The 23,851-nt window shown below is 35.3% G+C and overlaps 1 protein-coding gene across 10 annotated transcripts in view; it reads right to left on the reverse strand.

The window, feature by feature from the left end:
- The window catches only part of Lrch (Leucine-rich-repeats and calponin homology domain protein), a 370,650-nt gene that overhangs the window by 61,972 nt on the left and 284,827 nt on the right, over positions 1-23,851 (reverse strand). For 6 of the 10 annotated variants that reach the window (XM_067107270.1, XM_067107272.1, XM_067107269.1 and 3 more), the window contains exons 9-10: positions 13,130-13,342; positions 11,174-11,372 (exon numbers count right to left, since the gene is read on the reverse strand). In XM_067107270.1, the coding sequence (XP_066963371.1) occupies positions 11,174-11,372; positions 13,130-13,342 (412 nt within the window). The remainder of the gene's footprint in view (positions 1-11,173; positions 11,373-13,129; positions 13,343-23,851) is intronic. The other 4 variants (XM_067107274.1, XM_067107273.1, XM_067107271.1 and 1 more) reach the window with 1 other exon arrangement.

Below are 23,851 nucleotides of genomic sequence, written 5' to 3' on the forward strand. Positions count from 1 at the left end.
ATATATATATATATATATATATATATATATATATATATATATATATATATATATATATATATATATATATATATATATATATATATATATATACTAGCTGACCAACCCGGCACTGCCGGGAAAACTGAATGACAACCGATAAACTCACTCTCTCTCTCCTCCCAACACCCCCTCTTCTCTCTCTCTCTCTCTCTCTCTCTCTCTCTCTCTCTCTCTCTCTCTCTCTCTCTCTCTTTTCTGTTAAGATAGTTGCTTCAGTACATTGCCCAGTATTTCTGAATTTTATATTTCACCCCTTCTCACCAACCCAATTCCTAACCAGGGCCAAAGTTGGACTCAAAAGGGCATTGGGAGCACCACTATTCATCTCAGTGACCTCAAAAACTATGGATTAGACACTAATATCTGTCATATTCGGTTATTTTCATGTCTCCCCCTTCTCACCCCACCTTCCTATTGGGGTTGAACTTGGACTTACAGGGCATTAGGAGTATCACTATTCATCTCAGTGACCTTGAAAACTATGGATTAGACACTAACATGTCATTTTTGGTTATTTTAACATGTAATCCTCTTCCCACCTGTTCTCACTCCCTCTTCCTATCGAGGCTGTACTTGGACCTAAAGGGCATTGGAAGTGTCAATATTCATCTCAGCAACCTCGAAAACTATGGATTAGACACTAATATCTATCATTTCCAGTTATTTTTACACGTCACACCCTCCCTATCGGGGCTGAACTTGGACTTGAAGGGCATCAGGAGTGTCACTATTCATCACAGCATCCTCAAAGACAACGGATTAGACACTAAAATTTGTTGTTTTTTATTATTTTTACATGTCACCCCCTTCGCGCCACTCCCTTCGTCACTATTCATCTCAGCAACCTCGAAAACCATGGATCAGACTACCTGTCATTTTTGGTTATTTTTACATATCACCCCCTTCCCACACCCCGCCTTAAGTGCCAGTGATGTCTCACCTATACAGTGCTCTTTTCAAGATAGTAATTCATATGTATACCGAGTGTGGGTAAATTGCTCAATGCATTTCAGAGTGTATGTGGAACATACATACAAACATCCATTTATATATATATATATATATATATATATATATATATATATATATATATATATATATATATATATATACACACTGTATATACATATACACCATATCTCATTACAGCACTGCAAATATCCTTTAATGAAATATGAATGTCTCATAAACATAAAAACACAAAACTGCACAAACTCCAGGAAGTTCACAATACCATAGAATGAGTAAGTGAATATGTATGTACGTTACCACTTATTTTTTTTTTGCTTTGCCTGATGTACTGTACCATATTTCATTGCAAGTTAGTTGACTCTAAGTATGATAACCACACACATCATAACAGTACACAAGAGAATATTTTATCACTTTTTATAGTTAATCTCTCATCACCGTAAAAATATTTATAATGAGAATTTCATACATAGGCAAGACAAAACCAAACAAGCTGTAGCAAGTTCACCGACAGCATGTAATAAGTATGCATATGCATGTACCTACGCACATGATTGCTATTATATTTTGGTTTATAAAAAAAAAAAACTATAAAATACAGTAGAAATACAAATGAGAATACTATAGCATAAAATATAAACTAAATAGTGCTGGAGTGTGTGTGTTACTATACTAGGCTTTAGTGTAAACATACCTCTCTCTCTCTCTCTCTCTCTCTCTCTCTCTCTCTCTCTCTCTCTCTCTCTCTCTCTCTCTCTCTCTCTCTCTCTCTCTCTCTCAATACAGTACATATCCTTAATGAAATTAGAATTACCGTACCATAAACATAAAAATAAACTAAACAAACCCCAGGAAGTTTATGACGCCACATAATGAGTGTGTACTGACGTGGATACGTTGCCATTTTTTTTGCTTTGCTGCTTTACTATACCATATTTCATTACAAGTTTAGCTGACTCTTAGTATGACTATCACACAACTCATAACAGTACCCAAGAGAATATTTTATCAATGTTGAAATTTCATCTCTAATCACCATAAAAATATTTGTAATGCAAATTTCATATGTAGGCAAGAAACCATCAAACAGGCTGTAGCAAATTCACCGACGGCATAGAATGAATGTGTGCATACATACATACACTCTCTACAGACACAATTGCATTTATCTTTTGGTTTGAAATACAAAATGAGAAAATACAGTAAAAATATAAACGAGAATACTGCACCATAAAATATAAAGTGAAGCAGTGTGCTACTGTACTTAGACATTGATGTAAACATGCTTCAGTTATTGTTTCTCTTTCTCTCTCTCTCTCTCTCTCTCATAGCTCAGTACTGCACATATCGTTTAAAAAAATGTGAATTACCGTATCATAGGCATAAAAACACAAAACCAAGCAAGCTCTATCAAGTCAGTTCTACCTAGCCCTCTTCACCAATCTAACAATGCATCCCAGCCACAGAAACTGCTCCCCAGCTCCACCCACCTTCCAAAATAACCCCTCTTCTCTGAGTCTTCCTCTACACAGTCTTACTGGCCTTCCTCTCTGATGATACCAAACCACCAAACCAGCCCCCACCATAGAAACTTCTGGACGCCTCCCTCATCCCCCAAAACTCTTTCTCAGTCAGTCTGAGTGTATGCAGTGTTACCAACATTTTCTTGAGGCCGCACAGCATTGCCAACCATTGTAGGGCATTTTTTCAAATGTTTAAAAATTTATACATATATATCTTTCGGGCCTTGATCCCTGATCTGGGTGTGTCGGACAATGTAGTTCTGGATAATTGAGGGATTATTATGTGATATATATGTATGCATACAATTTATATATGTGTATATATATATATATTATATATATATAGTGTATATATACATATATAAATAAAGATAAAATCCACATGCAAGGTAAAGGACGACAAGTCGAAAGGTCTTGCAGCACTCCATTGTTTCTCTTTCCTTCGTGGATTTTGTTGTTATTTATATATTCATCTCGTTCCACTTTTCGCGATTCAGTTATGCACATACATATATATGTATGTATATACACACACACAAATATATATATAATGTATATATGTATATATACACACAGACATGCACACACACACACACATATATATATATATATGTATAACATATGTAATTATATATATAATCTATATATCTATATATATAAATGTGTATATGTATGTGTACAGTAATCCCTCAATTATCTGGATCATCATTATCCAACACTCGGCATTATCCAGCACACCCAGACCATGGCCCTAAAGATATGCGGCATATGTATAAATTTCAAAAAATTTGAAAAAACCATTTCCAATGGTTGGCAATGCTGCACCAGCCTTACAAAAATGTTGATAACACTGCTTACTCTCAAACAAACTGTGAAGGGGTTTTTGGGGTGGGGAAGCCTTGAGAAGTTTTGAAGGTGGGTGGGGTGGGTCTGATGGCTTGGTGCCATGGGTGAGGAGGGGCAGTATGGAGAGAGAGAGAGAGAGAAAACAATACCTGATGTATGTTTACATTAAGCCTAAGTACAGTAACACGCACACACAACCCCCTTTACTTTTTTTATTTATAATTTATGCAACAATATTCTCATTTATATTTTTGCTGCATTTTTTAATTTTTCATTTTCTCAAACCAAATAATAAACACAACTGTGTGCATAGGGTATGTACAGTCACTCAAAAATGTTTTGCAACATGTTCCAGAAGTTTTTGTTCACCTAACAGTAATTTGTTCTTTTGATATTTACAAGGAAATGTAATTTTCTTATTCGATTTTGGTTATTAATCATACGGTTAACAATATAAAAAAGAATGGTGACTGAAAAATTCATATTACGAAAAATGACGAAACATTTTGAAAAATTTCAATTCATATGATTGGGCAAAAGAATCAAAGAAGAAACTATATTTCGAATCCAGATAAAAGCTTATTGACTAATAAAATATTGAATAACCATCAATGAAATTATATATAAATAAAGAAAGAAAGAATTCAACCATTATCGTTGTCAAAAACAAAAAAGAAAAAATCTCATAACGTCGTATGTTATCGTGTGACTCCACATTCAGGCAGGAAAAGTTTAAACTGTCTTGTCACTTGCACCGATAAGATGGGCAACAGACTAAGCCGCACCACAATCATTAGCTTGCATAAGACTAATGTTTCTATCGTAGATATTGCTCGGCAGCTTAGCGTAAATAAAACAACCATGTATAGAGGGATACAACAGAGAGAATGAGGAAACATGATAAATTCATTGTAAAAACTGGAGGACAACCCCATTGTTGCACTACTGTTAAAGTTTATCATCGGATGATCACTTAAGGGGCTCCGCCTAACTCCCCCCTGACAACCGATGTTGCTATAAAGAGAGAACATTACGCTCTCCCTTCAAGTTGCTGCTCAAACCAACCGTAACAGGCTACATGGGACCAAGATATTATTTCATCATACTCCTGCCAAGAAACACTTCATATCAGCGAAACAAAGAATGGAGGCTAGGGTTTGCGTTATAATATAATCCAGTGGCCGATGATTTCTGTACGAGTCATCTTTTGTGATGAGGAGGAGACATTCTCCACTGATGAGCATGGTAGTCTTCTTCACTTCTGGCATTTGGCATTAACTAAATTAATGTTGAACTTCTAGCTAATTTTAATTCTTTAGAAACTTAGATAATAAGAAATACAAAAATAGGCGTTATATATTCAGTTAACTTCATAAGAGGCATCAAAAATGATGAAAGAAAGGAAATTACACACAACCATTATATATATATATATATATATATATATAAGTAGCTATGAAAGAATATGATATATATATACAACATATATATATATATATATATATATATATATATATATATATATATATATATATATATATATATATATATATATATATATATATACATATATATATACATATATATATATATATATATATATATATATATATATAAATATATATATATATATATATATATATATATATATATATATATATATATATATATATATATATATATATATATATATATATATATATATATATATATATATATATATATATATATATGTATGTAATTAATTATATTCTATGTATATTACAAAAATAGACGTGAAACCTGTTAGTCTAGTTCAGTATATCTTATATTAAGTTTCACTAGTTCACAGTATAGGCTACATAGGATTAGTCATTCAAAAAATTTAATTAGTAATAATGTCAAGCAAATCTTTACAAAAGTCGTATTTGTTGATGTTAATAAGATTAATAGTTCAACTTGTAACAGTCGTAGGCCTATGTCTACAAAGTTCACACATATAAAGGAGATAAAACAACGATAGTGATGGCAGTTGGAGATGAAAATATTAAAACATAAGAACAGTGATGACCTCTGAAGTATTGTAGTAACATCCCTTAATTAAGTAAAATATGACAACAGTAAGCAGTATCAGAAAAAGCCCTGTTTAAGGGAAACTGCAGGTAATTTCTCTGACCCACCACTAGTGTTCAGTTGTTTCACGCGCTTACAACTGAGTTGCCAAATAGCGCCAGATGTTGCTATTATAAGCTGTTGTCCGTAAAATTTTGAAGTATGTTGCAAAACTTTTTTGAGTGATTGTACATATGAACACACTTAATCATCTGTGAACTTGCTACAGAGTGTTTGGTTTTGCCTTCCCTACATATGAAATTTGCATTTTAAATATTTTAACAGTGATTAGAGATGAAATATCAACAGTGATAAAATATTCTTGTGTGTGCTGTTACGATGTTTGTTATAATCATACTCAGAATCAATTAGACTTGTAATGAAATACAGTACAGACACCACCCTACTTACATACGGGTTGTTCCGAACAGCTGTTTATGTTTTGATTTTTTTGTAAGTTTTTTTAATATGTAGTGCATATTTTTTTTTATGTTTACATTCAAATCTTGCTCTGGGTGCCTATTCTGCTAGTAAGAATTTTTGCAAACAGAACATGAGGAAGAAGAACCTATTCCTTTAACCCTTTCCCTGATTATCCCGAGTATTCTCATTATTAACTATACCATGTATTCTTACAATCACCAGAATATTCTTTCATCTCATAAAATATTCCTACTTATTTCTATCTAACTAATTTAACTTGGTTTCTGATGAATTCCCATTTTAAAAAATTTTTACAGTGATTAGGCATGAAATATCAAGTGATAAAATATTCTCATGCGTACTATTATGATATGTGTGATAGTCATACTTAGAGTCAACTGTGGTGAAAAATTACGCATTTCACCACCCTGTTGGGTCCCTGGACGCCAAAAACCATGTTGTTTTTCCTGACTGCACATGAGGCCAGACGAATGTACCTCGATCTTGTCTGGACGGCGCTGGTGCGCGACTTGCATGTGTCCAGTTGGCGGGAAAGTAGCAGTTACGCATCATTGAATGCTAATTAAAGAAGCACCTGTGAGGGTGAATCTCATTTTTTCTAAGTAACGTCATCAGTAATAAGTAAGTATGTAAATTTGAGCCTTGTTGGATAAGGCATTCTAATACACAAACTGGTACACCTGGAGAACCTTCCCACCCTCCTCGAATGACTATAAAGAGTGAGAGCAGGCTCAGATGACCAGCTCTCCGATCCAGGACATCATAGAGATAACTTGCAAAGTGTAAGCACTACGAGGTTCTTTGTTATATCACCCGTCCTATGGTACAGCAAGTAAGGTAGGACAAGTAACTGAATTCTGTAAATGTGTCCACCGAGGTTTAATTGTAAGTTATTTCAAACCGGTAGTAAATATTTAAAGTGAATTTCCTTTCTATTTGAGTATGATAATTGATATTTTGAGTAACGTAATGAAGTCTGTGTCGGCTTCACATGTGCCATGTGATTCGTTTTGCTATTGTGATATTATTTGGCTGGGAGAATTCCATTATGATCATGCATCCATTAGTGATGAGTACTTGTATGTAAATAATTGTGTAAATAAAGTTTTTCAAGTCAACATCTTAAAAACTGTAGTCTCATTGAGCCTTCACTAGATTGTAGACGTTCCATCATCCTTCACAATCACATAGCTAATAACACCAGCAAGAAATAGTGCAATGTGGTTAAATTTCACAACATCAACTAAACTTGTAATGAAATACAATATAGTAAATCAAGCAAAGAAAAAAAAAAAATAATGGCAACATGTGCATATGTATGCTTACACTCACTGGACGGCGTCATGAACTTCCTGGAGTTTGTTTGGTTTTGTGTTTTTATGTTTATGATACAGTAATTCATATTTCATTAAAGGATATGTACAGTACTGAGATACGGTAGAGAGAGAGAGAGAGAGAGAGAGAGAGAGAGAGAGAGAGAGAGAGAGAGAGAGAGAGAGAGAGAGAGAGAGAGAGAGAGAGTAATACCTGAGGTAACACACACAATCCTTCACAAGTTTATCTATATTTTATGCTACAGTACTGTATTCTCATTCACTCTTTTATTTTTACTGTAATTTCTCATTTTTTAATTTTACAAACCAAAAGATAATAGCAATCGTGTGCGTAGGGTACTTATGTATGGACACACTCGTTTACTGTCGTCTGTGAACTTGCTACAGCCTGTTTGGTGTTGTCTTGCCTACATATGAAATTTGCATTTTAAATATTTTTACGATGATTAGAGATGAAATATCAACAGTGATAAAATATTCTCTTGTGTACTGTTATGATATGTGTGATAACCATACTTAGAGTCAACTACACTTATAATGAAATACGATAAATCAAGAATAGGAAAAACGATGGCAAAACATAAGTACAATACATACATAAGCACACACTCACTGGATGGTGTTGTGAACATCCTTCCCTAGTAGGTTCAATCAGCTGATTCTGAGAATGTAAACATTACAAATGGTGGATGGATAGTTGGTGTTTTTTTATGTATATTATAATGATGATATAATACAGTATAAATGGATTATGTAAGTAAAGTAACTGTTTCATTACCATTACCTTTATCTTAAATTCAGGTTTCATCCCCAATAAATTATTTTTATACAGCAACTCTCTAATGAGTTGTCACCTTGTTGTATAATATATCATTTGTTCTACTTTTGATTTTATATATTTCCCTTTTTATTCATAGGGCTTCCTTACCCTGAATTAGGCCAAGTATTGTATCGTCATACTGCACTGTATAATACTTGGGCTCTTTCAGTACATTATTTTTCAGAATATTATTTAATAGTTATCACTAATCTTCTGTTTTAGTGTGATCACTGATTTCTCTTTTCAATTTTCATGGAAACTGTGCATATGTGTGTGTGTGTGTGTGTGTGTGTGTAAACACTGTTTACATCTTTAGTTCATACGGCATTTCTCAATGATAATGCATCCAAAGCAAATTCATTTTAAGAACACTACTATAAAGTAATTCATCAACTTCTGTTTTATTGGAATTAATGATTTTTCATTTGACAAATGCTTTACTAGGGTATGTGTTTGTGTTTACATCTACATGTGGCATTTCATCATGTCAATGTCACCATTTAGCTTTTTTTTTTTTTTAGTTGACTCTAACATGCTTATCACATATTATAACCGTACACGAGAGAATATTTTATCTCTATTGATATAAAATTTCATCCCAAATATAATGTTCACATTCACAGTAAACCAGTAATTAAAAATATTTACAGTACAAATTAAATTTCATCATAGCTATTTATAACTGGTCTCCCCTTCCCTCAACCAAAGGGAGGGAATGTATGTGTGTTTGTTATACACTCACATGCTAGGGGATACCAAACGCATTTCTCACTGTCTCTTTTGGGTTGTAACTTTTGTTTTTTCAATTTTTATGCACAGAAAATAATGGAAAAAACACAAAAATAAAAATGAGAATAGTGTACAATAAAAATAAAAATGGGAAGGTGTGTAGGTTATTGGCTTTAATAGAAGTGTTATCAGTTGTTCTCTCTCTCTCTCTCTCTCTCTCTCTCTCTCTCTCTCTCTCTCTCTCTCTCTCTATTTTTTGTTGTACTTGATTATTTCATTACAAGTTACAGTACGGTACTGTGATATCTTTTAATAAAATGTGGAAAAAGCATAAACATAAAAAAAATAAAACAAGAAAAGCTCTAACAAAGTCAAACACCTGCCTACCCATCCCACACTGCATTCCCACCCCCTTACCAGGGAAACTCCTTCCCCAGTTACCCACCTTCCACAAAAACACTTTCTCTGAGTGAATCTTCCCTCTAAACAGCCGTACTGTACTGCCTCTAACCTCCCATGGTGCCCAGTCTTCAGAACATCCCCTCCCCCCCCTTAACACCTTGGAAACTTTTCCTGGCCTCCCAAACACCACAAACCCTTTCTCAGTCTCTTTATGAATGTATGCAGTGTTATCAACATTTCCTTAGACTGCTCAGCATTGCCAAGCATTGGAGAGTAGTTTTTCATTTTTTTTAAATTTGTTATTTATATATATATATATATCTTTGGTCGCTGTGGTCCAGTTGTCCAGATAATATCAATGTTTGGATAATATGAATCCTGATAATTAACAGGTTACAGTATGTATACAGCATATGCATAAACATTGCATATATATATATATATATATATATATATATATATATATATATATATATATATATATATATATATATATATATATTTATATATATAAAAACTATACATACATATTATTCTATACTATATTTATACTCATGCAGTAAAACATATACATACATGCAATTATTCTATATAGACTGCAAGAGGTATCTTGAATATGATAATATATCATATATATATATATATATATATATATATATATATATATATATATATATATATATTGTATGTATAGTGTATATACAATATTATATATATATATATATATATATATATATATATATATATATATATATATATATATATATATATATATATATATATATATATACATACATACACACACACACACACACACACACTAGTTATACACTCATGCACACAACATATATATAATGTACATACATGCAATTATTCTACATATTGTACTCTCAAGAGGTATCTTATTTAAATTTACTTTAACTTGGTAATTATTTAGTTTTGGTTACTCAAAATGTGGGAGTTCTAAACTCCCAGTGCACAAAGCACAACTGCTAATTCAGACGCCACAAAATTTGTCGAGAGGATTAATTAAACTTAAGGGACTTATTATGAAAACCAAGGTTACATCTGGTTTTACACTGCAAACTGCAGTACAGCATACAAAAGTGCTAACATTTCACTGCTTTATATTGACCTAGCCTATTTAATAATATTTTGTATTTCCTGTTTCTTAAGAAACTTTTTCCTTTCAAAATATCAAAACACCAGAGAATGTTGTGTCATGAAAATAATTTTAACCTAACTGTGCTGGTTAGTAATATGACAAGATTTTCTTTGGAAAAGGAATATTTTTATTCTACTATTAAGAGTATTAGGTAGGATCCAAAGTAAAATATAATTCTCACATTTCTAGTTAAATTGCATGTGTTGCTGTAAAACTACTTTCCATCTTCAAGGACTTCAAAAGTTGACCACAATTACATCTTATTATATGTAAGCAGACTCCAATATGTATTTTTTGTGTTTTTTAGAGCAGTACAAAGTTGCATAAAACACAAAACTACAATTCAAGGCAATAAAGCTGCATAATGATCACAAGCCATCTAAATCTTATAACATACACAGCCACCATTTTGCTAATATATTGCTTTTGATATAGCATAAAGCTACTGTCTCACTTGCAGCTACACATGCACTACCAAACTACGAATCTCAATGCAAAGTTTTAATTTCAGTTTCATAATGGGAGAAAAGATCAGACAAAAATCTTTACTGTATAGGAAAAATCAATGTACTCTACATACTGACAATTAAAAAGAGTGATCTACAGCAATGACCTGCACAAATATACCTAGTTATCACTTCCATAACACAAATAAACACGGTGGTTTGAACGATCATAAAAAAATTCTGCTGGAATAAGCGCAAATATTACAGTAAAGAAATCTGGACCTTTTACATTCTCAAACCAGTATTGATGTGTATACCAAATTAAATAAAAACAATGACCAGAAAAATACCATACATACCCCATTACATGGAGGTTTAGATGCTCCCATCGGATTTGGCCTCGGATACGAAGGTACATCAGTTCGATGTGTTAAATTTTCTACAGATCTGTGACTGTGGGTACCATTCTCAGATACCGGAGCACTTCCATCACCTTGACGTCTATAAATGTTGTTGTTTTCTAAAGCTCGCCTTTGCAACTTTGCTTCAACATACTCTCTGAGAAAGCAGGTACTGGCATCATCATTGGGATACTGTCTTATTAAAAACAGCTACTTTATCTATTAAACATATTCCTAAGCCTTACAATATAAATAAACTTGAGCTACTGTATTATGAGCAATTTTAACTGAAATTAATTGAGAAAAAAAACTGAAAAGTTGGATATTTGGCCAGTAGCTAACTATATCAGACATGTTCTTTTCTTTTTCAACAGATTCATTAGTGAAGCAGAATCATCTCTAAATCAGATTTATGGAATACTACCTAATGCTAAAAGGTGTGTAAAGGTTAACTGGTAGTATTTTAACAGGACAGTCCACATAAATCCATTCCCCGTCTGGCTCTCTTAACCTCTTATTTATCAATGTATTACAATCAATTACCAACAGAAGCTCTTCATAACTACTGTATATGCAGTACCATGGCATTAATTACCATTTTATTCAGTGCACTAAAAATACTTTATCCAAGTTGTTCTCTGAGGGAAAGGCATTATCTTAAAGACGGATATTACTGAAGGCTTCTGCAATATCTTTACAGTAACTTCTTTTATTATGCTTTACAATATATGCATTTATCTCTTTAGGTATGGTATCACCTATTAAAAGGATACATGATATTTCAGAAAAAATTGTTTGTGATGTTCTATCACAGAGAATATACTATAATGTATCAGAATTTTAATGATAATAATCAAGTAATTACTAATGCACTTCTTAGATACTTTACTTACATAACAAAGACTCCCATTGGCACTCACACTTCCAACTTTTCTAATTACTGTGCAAAGATACAATTAACTAACAGGGGCCTGTGCAATACTAGTTAAGCAAAGCCACCAAATATTAGAATATTGTTTGTAATTAAATTTTTGCAAAAAACTAAAATTCAGGAACTAAATTATGCTACTTAAGAGTATCTAATCCCTAAAACAATCATTCTATCCAGCACTAATTTATTAAAGGTACCAAACTTTTATATTACATATGGAAATATGATGACATTAGCCTATGTACCTGCAAAGATCTAATCTTTTGGCATACACAAACACTTCCAAATAATAAAGACTTGAAAGCTGATTAGCCTACCCCACTGTACTCTTACGTACTCCAGTCATTAAATTTTCCTGTAATACATTTCTTATAAGATTTTTCTAGTGAATTTCCTCTAAATCAGGTGAAAAAAATACTCCAAACCTAAGAGCTTAGTAATTTGTGTATTTACTTTGGAAATATAAATGTAGCTGTTTTTATTTATCTATCTATTTATTTATTTGTTTATTTATTTATTCATTTATTCATAGATCCACCAATAGAAGCTAAGCTATAGCTTGTAACTGGTTATACTTGGGTTATTTATTAGCATTTCCCCAAAAGATACCAGTTGCAAAAGCACATTAAACCTACATACAAAAGCTGCTGAGAGGAGGAGGAGAATAAAAATGATTATGCCAATAAAAAAATAAAAAGGGTAACAATGGTGCAATGGGAAAACACAGATGAAACAGAGGCACAAGTAATTCAGCAAACAGTGCATCTGGAAGCACACGCAAGAACATCTGAGGAGCAAGCCTGACTGTGGATTCACTTGTATATACAGATAAAGTACAATAATGCACAATAAATGCTGTGAAGGACTGTCTTATCATGAAGGCATTCTCTTCCTCTCTCTTGGCTACATACAAACAATAATAAAGGCTTTTATATATAAATATTTCCCTGGATGAGGCTGAGAAGCAAGGCTGGGACACCAACCTGTAGGTAGGAACGTGGATTCGGGGATTATGGGAGGAAGAGGGATGGTTAGGGGGAATAAAGCCCCCTCCAGGATCATGGTTAGGGGGATGAGGGGGCTCTGGAGGGTGGCGGAGGGAGATGCCCCCATTGCTGCTGTTGCTGTAGTTGCTGCTGTTGCTGCTGCTGCTGCTGTGGCTGCCACTCCCAGCATTCCAAATAGCACCACTGACGCTGAAACACAACCGATGGCCACACAATCAGCATGCACTCATGCACACACACGCTCCTCAGTCTTTTCCAATGAAAAGGCTAAAATATATACTGTAGATACTTTTCATGGGAGATATGACAACATCGCCTAAATCAAGGTCTCAACAAAATAATAATAAAAACATAGGAATGCTAAAAACAAGTTTATTCTATCTCAATAAAGCAAACTAGACTAAAATTAGAAACTGATCTATTAGATGATTAGGATTAAAAAAGCAAAACCATTTTGTGGTCACATTAAAAATGTTACACATCTATACTGTAATGTACCTGTAAACCAAAAAACATCGTACAATAATTAGTTATGGTCATAAATGTGCTGACTAGGGTTACTGCAGTTTAGAGGGAGGAAAAGAACAACTGTAAGTAAGAATTAAAAAAGGGGAAACATGCAATATGTATAAGTGTGCAGGTAAGATTCAGTGATTCAGGTGACAAATCAAGAAACACATTAACAGGTTCTAGGCAAGACTAAGGCAATATATCATTCCATATCACAGAAAAGTAGGTTATTGCCAGAAAGATCTCTGTATACTTTAAGCCCTCACTTATTATATCTCAGTTTCTGATATTTTCTCATGTCCTGGTTATTGTGCTTTGCACAGCACATTCTTAGAAGTGTTAATATATATTTTACAGCATCCCTTTGGGCCACAGCTCCTCCCATTTTCATCCAATCCCTTTGTTCTCTTCCAAACTACCCATTCAACTACTTCAAACCTGACTCCTCACTGACGAAGTAGTACTATAGTCAAGCCCTATGAGAGTCTTTTAAATATTACTCGTGTTGCTATTCAATATCTTTAACATGAGAAAATCACTTTTAATAATATTGGCATCATATTGATAAAATTACAAAATCTTGTTAGCTTTACACCCAAAACGGTTATTTATTGTAACTAAATTTCTCATCAAAAGAGAATTCTGTGACAACAATATCCAAATACTATTTTTCTTGTAGATCATCATTATAAACCACCATTTCTTTCTTTCTTCTCCTAAGACTGTATACACTGACATGGTGCTACCTTCACATTTATCGCTGTGTTCTTGACAAAAAATAAAAAGCCTTGTTCTGATGACTAACCCCACTCTCGCACATGGTGATAAACAAAATTACTGAGAGTATGCATCTATTTATATATTTACTGATATTTTCCTCCTTTACCACAAGAGCACCAGCAAATGAACCAAAGTCAAATGGATAATTTGTTTGGGCATGTACAATAAACCCCTGGGAATCTGTTCATTAAAGATTTTATTTTCATCAAATTCCTGAATAATGCTACTTCACCTTGCTCCTTTAATTACATTCTTTTTATTTATGACAGCTCATGCAGATACAGTATAGATTTATTTCAAACTACTGTGGAATGCTATCTAACAAAGCCCCCTTCAACTTACCTACTAATTTTCATCTCCCTGTAATCATATACTGTATTGTTTTGGCATTTTGAAAGTCAATTAAATCATTTCCTACTAACTACATGTCCTAACTACACTCCTATCATTTGATTAACAGTCCTTTTTGTTTCCTTATCCAGATCAAATCCCTTTTTCATTGCACTAACATAACACCTTTACAGGACATACAGTGGCTTTCTCTTATGGGTGTTATTATGGTTGAAAATAAACTTACAGCTGACATTAGTTAAACGATTATTCCACTGCTAAGATTTACTAACTGTGCAGCGGTTCAGTGATCTAATTTTTTTCTTTATTTCAGATTTTCCTTCCATCATTATAAAATAAAGATGTATACCTTTAACTTTATAGAAATTTTTGTTTACCAAGAGGTTTTAATACCCTAATTAAAAACATACACAGAATATTTCATTTTGATGGAATTCAGGTTCACAGAAACCCCTTAAAAATAAACCTACCACAACAACTGTTTCTATTTTTAAACTATGCTTAGAAAAATGTGCACTATTGCAAGAGTGCTCTTACTATACACTGGTGTCTTTAAACCTTGGCATTAGGTCCAAAAAAGAAACTGGTAAATTCCTGCTATTTTCCAAAGTGAAACTGATCCATTTAAACCAAAATGGCCATTTGACCAGTATATGCCAGAATGGAAATAAAATAAATTTCCTTACAGTAATCAAAATATTTATAATGCACTGAATAGTTGTACTAATTCTCTTTTAATTCCCCTAACATGACTTACCTTCAAATCCCCCTCTGCACCTAACTTGTATAGCCTTTCCAGCATCCTTGAACAGGGAGTTCCTATTAAACTGACTTTTGGCCATACATAAACCACAATCAAAAGTTTGGCTGTAGCTTCATCAATATAACAATTAATTTCCTGGAATTCATAATAAAAACATTTAAGAGCTCTTTGACCACATGATCAGCCCTGGTATTGAATTGTCTTTTGACAAAATTGCTTGAGAAAGTGTCAGTTTATTATATGTAAAATGGAGGGACTTATTCCATTTTGATCTTGCAATAGAAAGATGCAGTACAGTTATGAAATTAAATATTGAAAGCACATTTTGCACTTAAAAGAATTCTATATTGGCAAACCTATGGCACATCAATGGAGTACTCCAACTCCAATTATAGCTATGTTTACAGGTAATTTCTTTAAAACTTCCTTGCTCCCAAACTCTCATAGCAATAATCTAATGTCCACACTGTCGTTAACAGAAAAATATCTTATTAATACAAATGAAACAGATCTCATCAATTTCACTTTAGAAAAAAGCAAAAATTAAAAAATACCTCCCTAGAACGTAAATCTAAGTTTTAGGGACAATGTTAATGAGTTAAGACAGTGTTTATAGAAAAAGCTCTTATTTGAGCAATTCCTTGCTTTACTTTTCAAAGCTGCGTAAATGTTAAAAAAAATCATGGTAGGCTTGTTTTCAATGGCTTTAAGATTTGTGAATTTGACCTCAATGAAAATTCAAACTTTCAGTTTTAACAAAACAGGTTTTGACGCAGGAAAACCTATTTTTGGTATCCGCTGTGAGTCCTCAAAGGAGTTACACTTTATTGGTCCTCCCAGGGCTCCATAAGATGGACCAACCAATTACCAAGAATTCTCATATAGTTGGTCTCAGCCAGAATAGTACTTGTTGGCACAGTGATATAATATAAAGGACTAAGAACAAGAGGGCTCTCTCCTGTCCTACAGCGACTGCCTCGGCTCTCTACGCCACATTCACACAGATGTAACAACAGCATATGTCAGCCATCTTCCTCATTACACACCAGGTTTATGCAAGATAAATGTTCACCCCAGTCCCATGCCTTGTCATCAGGGAAAGTGGGTGGCTTTGAGGACTCACAGCAACTACCAAAAATATGTTTTTTCTATGTCAAAACCTGTTTTCTCAAAGTGTAGCTGCTGTTTGTCCTCAAAAGAGCTTACAAAAGAAATTGACAGGTGACGAAATGGCTTAGCTCCTGATATACAAATCCCAACAACCTAGAACAATTTTTGGTCCAAAGTAGAGTCACAGGTTATTTGTGATATTCTTTATGCTGGATACCTATAGGTTTTAGCAATAAAGAACAGGAAACAACACATGAAGCAATATATATTATTCTTTGTGGTTCCTAGGTGACTTGCGTGAAGTCACAGGTTATCAACTGTTTTCTTTATTCCAGATACCCATTAGGGTCTGGCAATAAAGAACAGTAAACATGAACCTGTAAATGTACTATCCCTTGTGGTTCTACAGTGACTTACACAATTGTCGGATCTGGCTCCAGGATTATTGCACCTTCGCTGGTTCAGGAATACAGCCTCTAATAACCACTCTGTACACTCAAAGACTTTTTTGAAGGAAACATTTCTAAAGAAAGTTAATGATGTACACACCTTTTGGATGTTATGAGACTTAGGAAAGGAGTGAGGATCTGCCTTTTTAATGAGGGCCACTAAAATAATTTTCAGCCCATGTTGAGTGAGTGGTTTGTCTGTGCTAGGGTGTATGAAAAATAGGACCACCTGGGATGTTTGCCATGACATCTAGGTAAACCTTATACAGTATTCTAGAACCAGGCATAATATCTTATATGAAATACTGAGTTCCTTTATCAGAAAAGGAGACTTTCCCTATAAATAAAAGTCCTCACTGTTGGCTAAGAGATAACAGTAAATGACACCTAAGTGTATGAACGGTGAAACGTTGTACTTGCCTAAGAGAGCCCAGTATGCTAATCTGAGCTCCTGATGCCAAAGCAGTCAAGAACACTGCCTTTGGCAGGATATGAGTTGTAGATGTATTGGGCCCCATGAGTTGAGGGGGATGACAGGAGGCTAAGAACCTTCTTCAGGGACCAGGTAATAGGAAACCTCGCAGGAGCTGACCTTTGCAGTGTAAAAGACTGGAGAACCGAATTAACAATTTCTACATTAGAACAAAATCCAAAACCATAACACAAGGGTTCTGCCAATGCCGCATTGTATGCCAGGATTGTTGAAATAGCAACGAGCTTGACCTCAAAAGATGATAAAATGTAAAATTGTTTCTACAGATTTCAACTGTGCTCTCTGTATGAAAGTAATCTAACCACATTTTCCATAAGGACTGGTATGTTTGATAGATCAAGTCCGTAGTTTTTGCACTAGGTACCTAGCAATGTTAGGCAAATAATCTTCATGGTAGACTAGATTTAAAAATCCAAGTGAAGGTCAAGGCTCAGAAAGGAGGATGTGTAGACAACTTCCCCTCCTAGCTGGGATAGAACAATGGATGGTAATGGAATCTATTCTCTCACCTGTTGCTAAAGAAATAAGGAACCAATGACTGTTTGGCTAATTCAGGGCCACTAAGCAAGCAGTTCCATTGAAAGCTAGCATATTGTTTAAAACTTTTGAAATCTGGGACAATGAAGGAAAAAGGTATATCATCCTCCATTTGTTCCAGTTTTGTATAAATATGAATCATCTCTTGCTATTGCCTGGATGTCCAGGTTCAGAGACATACACTGGAAGTTGATGGTTCTCACATGTAGCAAACCAGTCCACTTCTGGATGTGGAAGCACGTTAGTAATTACTGACTTGAGAAGAGGTCAGCATGAGCCTAACCTCTCAATGCAGTCATGTCATCCAGGACCAACGAAATACGAGTCCCTTTTGGAGATTTCAATTTTCTGAAATGGAAAGACAGCCAACAGCCCCAAGAAGCTGATATGACACTCAGAACAGGAGGCATCCATATGTATTATCACTCACACGAACAGTGGAGTCAGGTCGGCCTGTTTGCCAGAGACCCCTTCCAGGTCCATGGACAGAGTATCTTTCCAATCTCAGGTGGAGACGATTGTAAAGACTTTTCCTGGCATGTGAGAGCCAGACTCTGCTTAAATCCTACAGTCAATCTCAGGATTAGATCTACCATGGACCCAAACTGTAACAGGCCCAGACTTCATTCCAATTCGTCACCTGGAAAAGCTGGGCTGTAAAAGGAATCTTCTAGGTCCTTCCTTATTCCTTACTCTGGTTGGAGTGCTGTAAGGAAGAAACAGTCACAAAGCCTTAAAGCAACACTCAAGAAAGTCGTCAAGTACTCCCCATAGGATCCACATGTGTTCTGGCTACTGCAGTGAACACTGTTCTGGACAACTCTGGAAGCTCTTTAATAGGTGGAGCCTAGCATAAAATCCAGCCATGGCTGTCCTGAGATTTTTCTTGTAAAGGTTCCAAATTTCTGGGTAGCTATATCCAATGGGAACTTTTTCCTCTCATAAGGGAAGCCAAGTATTGCCCATTCCTGGGATGGTGGAGACAAATGGCTTTACTTCTGCCATAAACTCTTGTTTTCCAGTCACCACAAAATTCTCAACTTCTTTCTTCACATGAATGAATGTTTCAAGAGTGAAGAGACAGAAAGGCTGATGCCTCCCAGAGAGGTTACTGGTTCTGTAAAATTGTTGTTGAACTACAATTTCCATTAAACTGGAGAAAGGTTGCTTCTATGGCTCTCATTGCTTTATTATTAGGCAGGTTTCTGAATTCCTATTGAAGGAGGGACCAAGAGCCACTCAGAATTGGGAAAGACCACTGTCCTGAAATTCTATATGCTCAACCTCAATCAGTTTTCCTTTCATTAATGAGGTATTTTCCATTTGGTGAAAGGATGCACATTGAATTGTTTCACCAAGGGCTATCAGTATCATTCTTAGGGGCAGATATTGGTGCCCGTATCACATTCTGACTTGAGGTTTTATTGTCCAGCCTGTCTTATTATTGTTACCAGCCAGAGCTCTGGCTGTCTCTTATTATCCATTCTGATTTCAATGGGGATCTAGACAACTGATTCAATTTCATTTTTGGCTTTGGATTTTTATTATCCTGTTCCTATGACCAAGATTTTTAGTGAAAATAACCCATCTCTACCTGGGAAGACTGCAAAGCCTCTCTATCCTCTAGTTTAAAGGATGAAAAATTCTTATGTATCACACCCAATTCCATATCCAGGACAGACCTAAATTCCTCTTGGGAATCATGGATAGCTTCTCTGATATGCTGATGCTCAGTAGCAAAGTCATCTTTGATACTGTTCATGATTTCCTCCTGGAGTTCTGAAAGTACTGCAAGCGGAATTTTCTCACCAGGGAAGCCTGCATGAACTGCGCCAAGGCAGTCCTATCACCAATGCCTGGCAGTATAGAAAGTAAAAGTACAGCAAGCTGAATTTCCTATCATGGAAGCCTCCATGAACTGATGAGCCAAGGCAGTCATATCACTGCCTGGCAGTATAGAAAGTACAAGCGGAATTTACCTATCAGGGAAGCCTGCATGAACTGATTGAGCCAAGGCAGTTGTACAGTATACCACTGCCTGGCAGTATAGAAAACATTGGAATTTTCCTATCAGGGAATCCGGCATGAACTGATTGAGCCAAGGAACTTGTATCAACAGTGCCTGGCAATACAGAAGACCAGACCAGGATAAAGCACTACCTCCTAGAAGGTACAGACACTTCAGATGAGGTTGGGTGCACCCTATCAGGGTCCCCTCAATGCATGATTGCTGCATGGGAAAGGCAAGATTCTCATCTGAAGTCTCTCTCTCATGCAAAGCAGAAGACTGTTCCCTATATCTTGCGGATTCAAAGGGAAATTTCAGTGGCTATATCCATTTCATGTCGGGTATTAGCGACCTCTCTCCCAGGGAAAGACACTGTCTCCATCAGAGGAGTTGGAGTGGTAGTTCCTAGAATCCACTGCTTTTGAAGTACTAACCCAAATGTGGATTCTGCTCAGAGAGGGATGGAAACACACTGCCGTAGTTCTGCAGGAATGATGTACATCCAGACTCCAGTTGTCAGCAGGGGTTCCATTCTGATGGTGTGATGATAACCAAAAATCACAGATATCCGAAAATCAGCGATTTCTGGTGCCTTTCCAGCGATTTTCAGGGCTTGTCAGCGCCGAAAATCGCCTGATTTTCAGTTATTGGCAAGTCTGTTTGGTATGTATCAGCGTCAATACCCAATTATCAGCACCATAAGCAGAAATCGGCGTCTGCATTCGGCGATTTTCAGAGCCGAAAATTGCAGATTTTCCTCACTAGACAAGTGTTGTAAAACCGGATCGCTGATAATTGGGGACTGCCCGTACAGTAGTCTCATTCTTCCGTACTCCTATGGAAACCTATAACTCTTACAGACAGCTTAAAAATAAGCTCTTTCATCATTTAAACTTGCTGCCAGGTGCGTGTTGCATATTTCACACATGTTCAGCAACCAACCAAATTCTCCTTTATTCTTCAGGGGCTTGCTCAAGGCAGGTAGTTATGAACCATTACTAAAAGCAAAAGGCAGGCTTAACAATTTGCTGTAGCATAGGTAATGTGTAGGTCCTGAGTAACAGTAGACCAGTAATGGTAAAAGGAACAAGATAACTCTCTTTCCCTGTCTGTTTAATAAAAACTATGTAGTGTTAGCTACCTATATCACTCTACAGGCTGCAAACACTTCAAATTAACACACGCCTACATGGCTACATGTATGCCAACAATATTATGCAAGGTAACATGATCAATGGGTCATATCTATAAAATAATAGTAATGTATTACAATATTAATTCACAATTACTACAATTACACTGCCTTACTTCAATTAAGGCAAAACTAAATGGATATCCATACTATACATTTCATAACCTTTGATTACCTGCTCTATTCCCAAGCACCAGGTGAAGATTATATAGCCTATAGGGTAAGTCAGTTGGTACATAATTAAAATCAATAATTCTAGGAATTATCGTATCAAAAATATATAAAAATCAGTATCTCTACGATTTTAAATTGTTTGGCAAAGCTCACTATTATGAAAAAGTACTTTTGTTTTCCCTTAGGAAAAAGACAAGTGTCACAACAATTTTCTCAACACCTGTGATGTCACTGTCGGTGGAGCCATACCCGTTGGAAGTAGGCCTACATGAATATATTTCATTTAACACTTGAAAAGAACCTCGATATTAAGGCTATCTGGGGAACTGCCAAAATCACAAAAACCATTTACTGTAGTATGATTATAAAATATTACAAAGGAAATACTAGCCCTTAGTAAACACCATGGCTCGTAAGTCAAGCATGATTGGGAACTATGATCACAGCTATGTTTCTTAAACAAGAAGTTCGGCTAACCCAATTTACGGTTCAGGTAACCTCACAATCTATCAATGTCAAAAAAGTAATTGAATAATGAGTTTCAGTAACAAAAGTGTCTAATATTATTGCCTTAATGATAATTATCAATTTGTCAAACAAGAAAAAACAGCATGGCAATTACTGTAGCCTAGCAATCTACTCCTAACTTCTCGCCTTGCAAGAGGCCTACTGGCTTCCAATTTAAACAAATATAAGCCTACCCCTTTTAAATTTTAAGAGGCCTACTGGCTTCCAATTTAAACAAATATAAGACCACCCATTTAAATTTTAAGTAACTAAAACTTTACACTGAGTCTTAAAACTAAGTACTTACCCTGAGTTGAGTTCAGCCCTTTGTTGGCCGAGTCGGTTGAGCTTTAGACCGTCATTCGATGGGCCGGAGTTCAATTCCCACCGACGGCTGATGAAGAGTTAGAGGAATATATTTCTGGTGATAGAAATTCATTTCTCGCTATAATGTGGTTCGGATTCCACAATAAGCTGTAGGTCCCGTTGCTAAGTAACCAATTGGTTCTTAGCCACGTAAAATAAGTCTAATCCTTCGGGCCAGCCCTAGGAGAGCTGTTAATCAGCTCAGTGGTCTGGTAAAACTAAGGTATACTTAACTTAACCCTGAGTTGTGTAATGATGATTGGAAAAAGCATAGTGGAACACACTTTCCAGAGCAAAACCTAGGGATTAGTGAACTCTTGGAGAGACCAAAGTGTAATGGGGAAGATGGCCAACATACACTGTTGTCATATCTGTGTGAATGGGACAAGAGAGCCGAGGCAGTCGCTGTAGGACATGAGATAGAGCCCTCCTGTCCTAAGTCCTTTATATTCTATCATGGTGCCAACAAGCACTATCCTGGCCAAGACCAACTATAAGAGAATTCTTTTTAATTGGTTGGTTTGTCTTATGGAACCCTGGGGGGCGCATGAGAGTGTAACCCCTTGGAGGACCCACAATGACTACGCCATCAAAAGCTGGTATTAAGAATCATTTTATAATGATACAAAAGCCTGGAATAAAATAAAATCAGGTAACTAAAGTTCCTTATGTTGCAGAGTTGGAATATCTTTCCAAAAGTTTTATTAACAGCTATAGGTTTATCTTCAACCATAATGAGTACCTTAGGGTGTGTAAAAAAAGAAACCACCTCCTACACTGAAAACCTGGTTTCTACAGAATATCCTATGACTTACGTAAATGGAACAAGAAGGGACCTGGAGGTCAGGATGGGGAATCCAAAAGGGTTATTAATCACAATGATGATCAGAACATGGCTGGAGCATACTCTTAGCAGGAAAACCATCAAGGTGAGTTTCAAAATGTTTAATAATATACAACTACAGCAACATGAAAATTAGGTTTTTAGCTGAAATAGCCTAACTGAGTAGCACCTCCACCATTTTTCGGAAATAAATGATCATAAACAGTCAATCAAAAATAATGTCATTAACAGAGCAGGATTAAAGAGCATTGCCCTACAGTTTAATAAAAAATAAATCCCTCAATGAACCAACTCACAGGGGTTTATCTATGCAGATTATCTGTTTGACCTAGTTTACTATGCAGCAGATATGTGGCAAGGGAGAAGGTGGAATATGGCAGTGACTAAAAAAAAAAAAGCTTCTCTCTCCAGAGCACAGTTCACTGCCACCTTCGAGAATGGGATTGGTATAAAGGTATCTCAAAGGTCTAAGGATATAATATGTATAATTATTTACTTTAGTATAATGCTTGATCATTTAGTCTGTAAACAATGTACTATTTGCATCTCTATCTTCAAATTAATGGGGGAAGTGCAAAATTTACAAATACTTCAAAGTTTGGAATCATAAAAAA

Source organism: Macrobrachium rosenbergii, chromosome 8 (genome assembly GCF_040412425.1).
Source record: "Macrobrachium rosenbergii isolate ZJJX-2024 chromosome 8, ASM4041242v1, whole genome shotgun sequence".
Taxonomy (NCBI): domain Eukaryota; kingdom Metazoa; phylum Arthropoda; class Malacostraca; order Decapoda; family Palaemonidae; genus Macrobrachium; species Macrobrachium rosenbergii.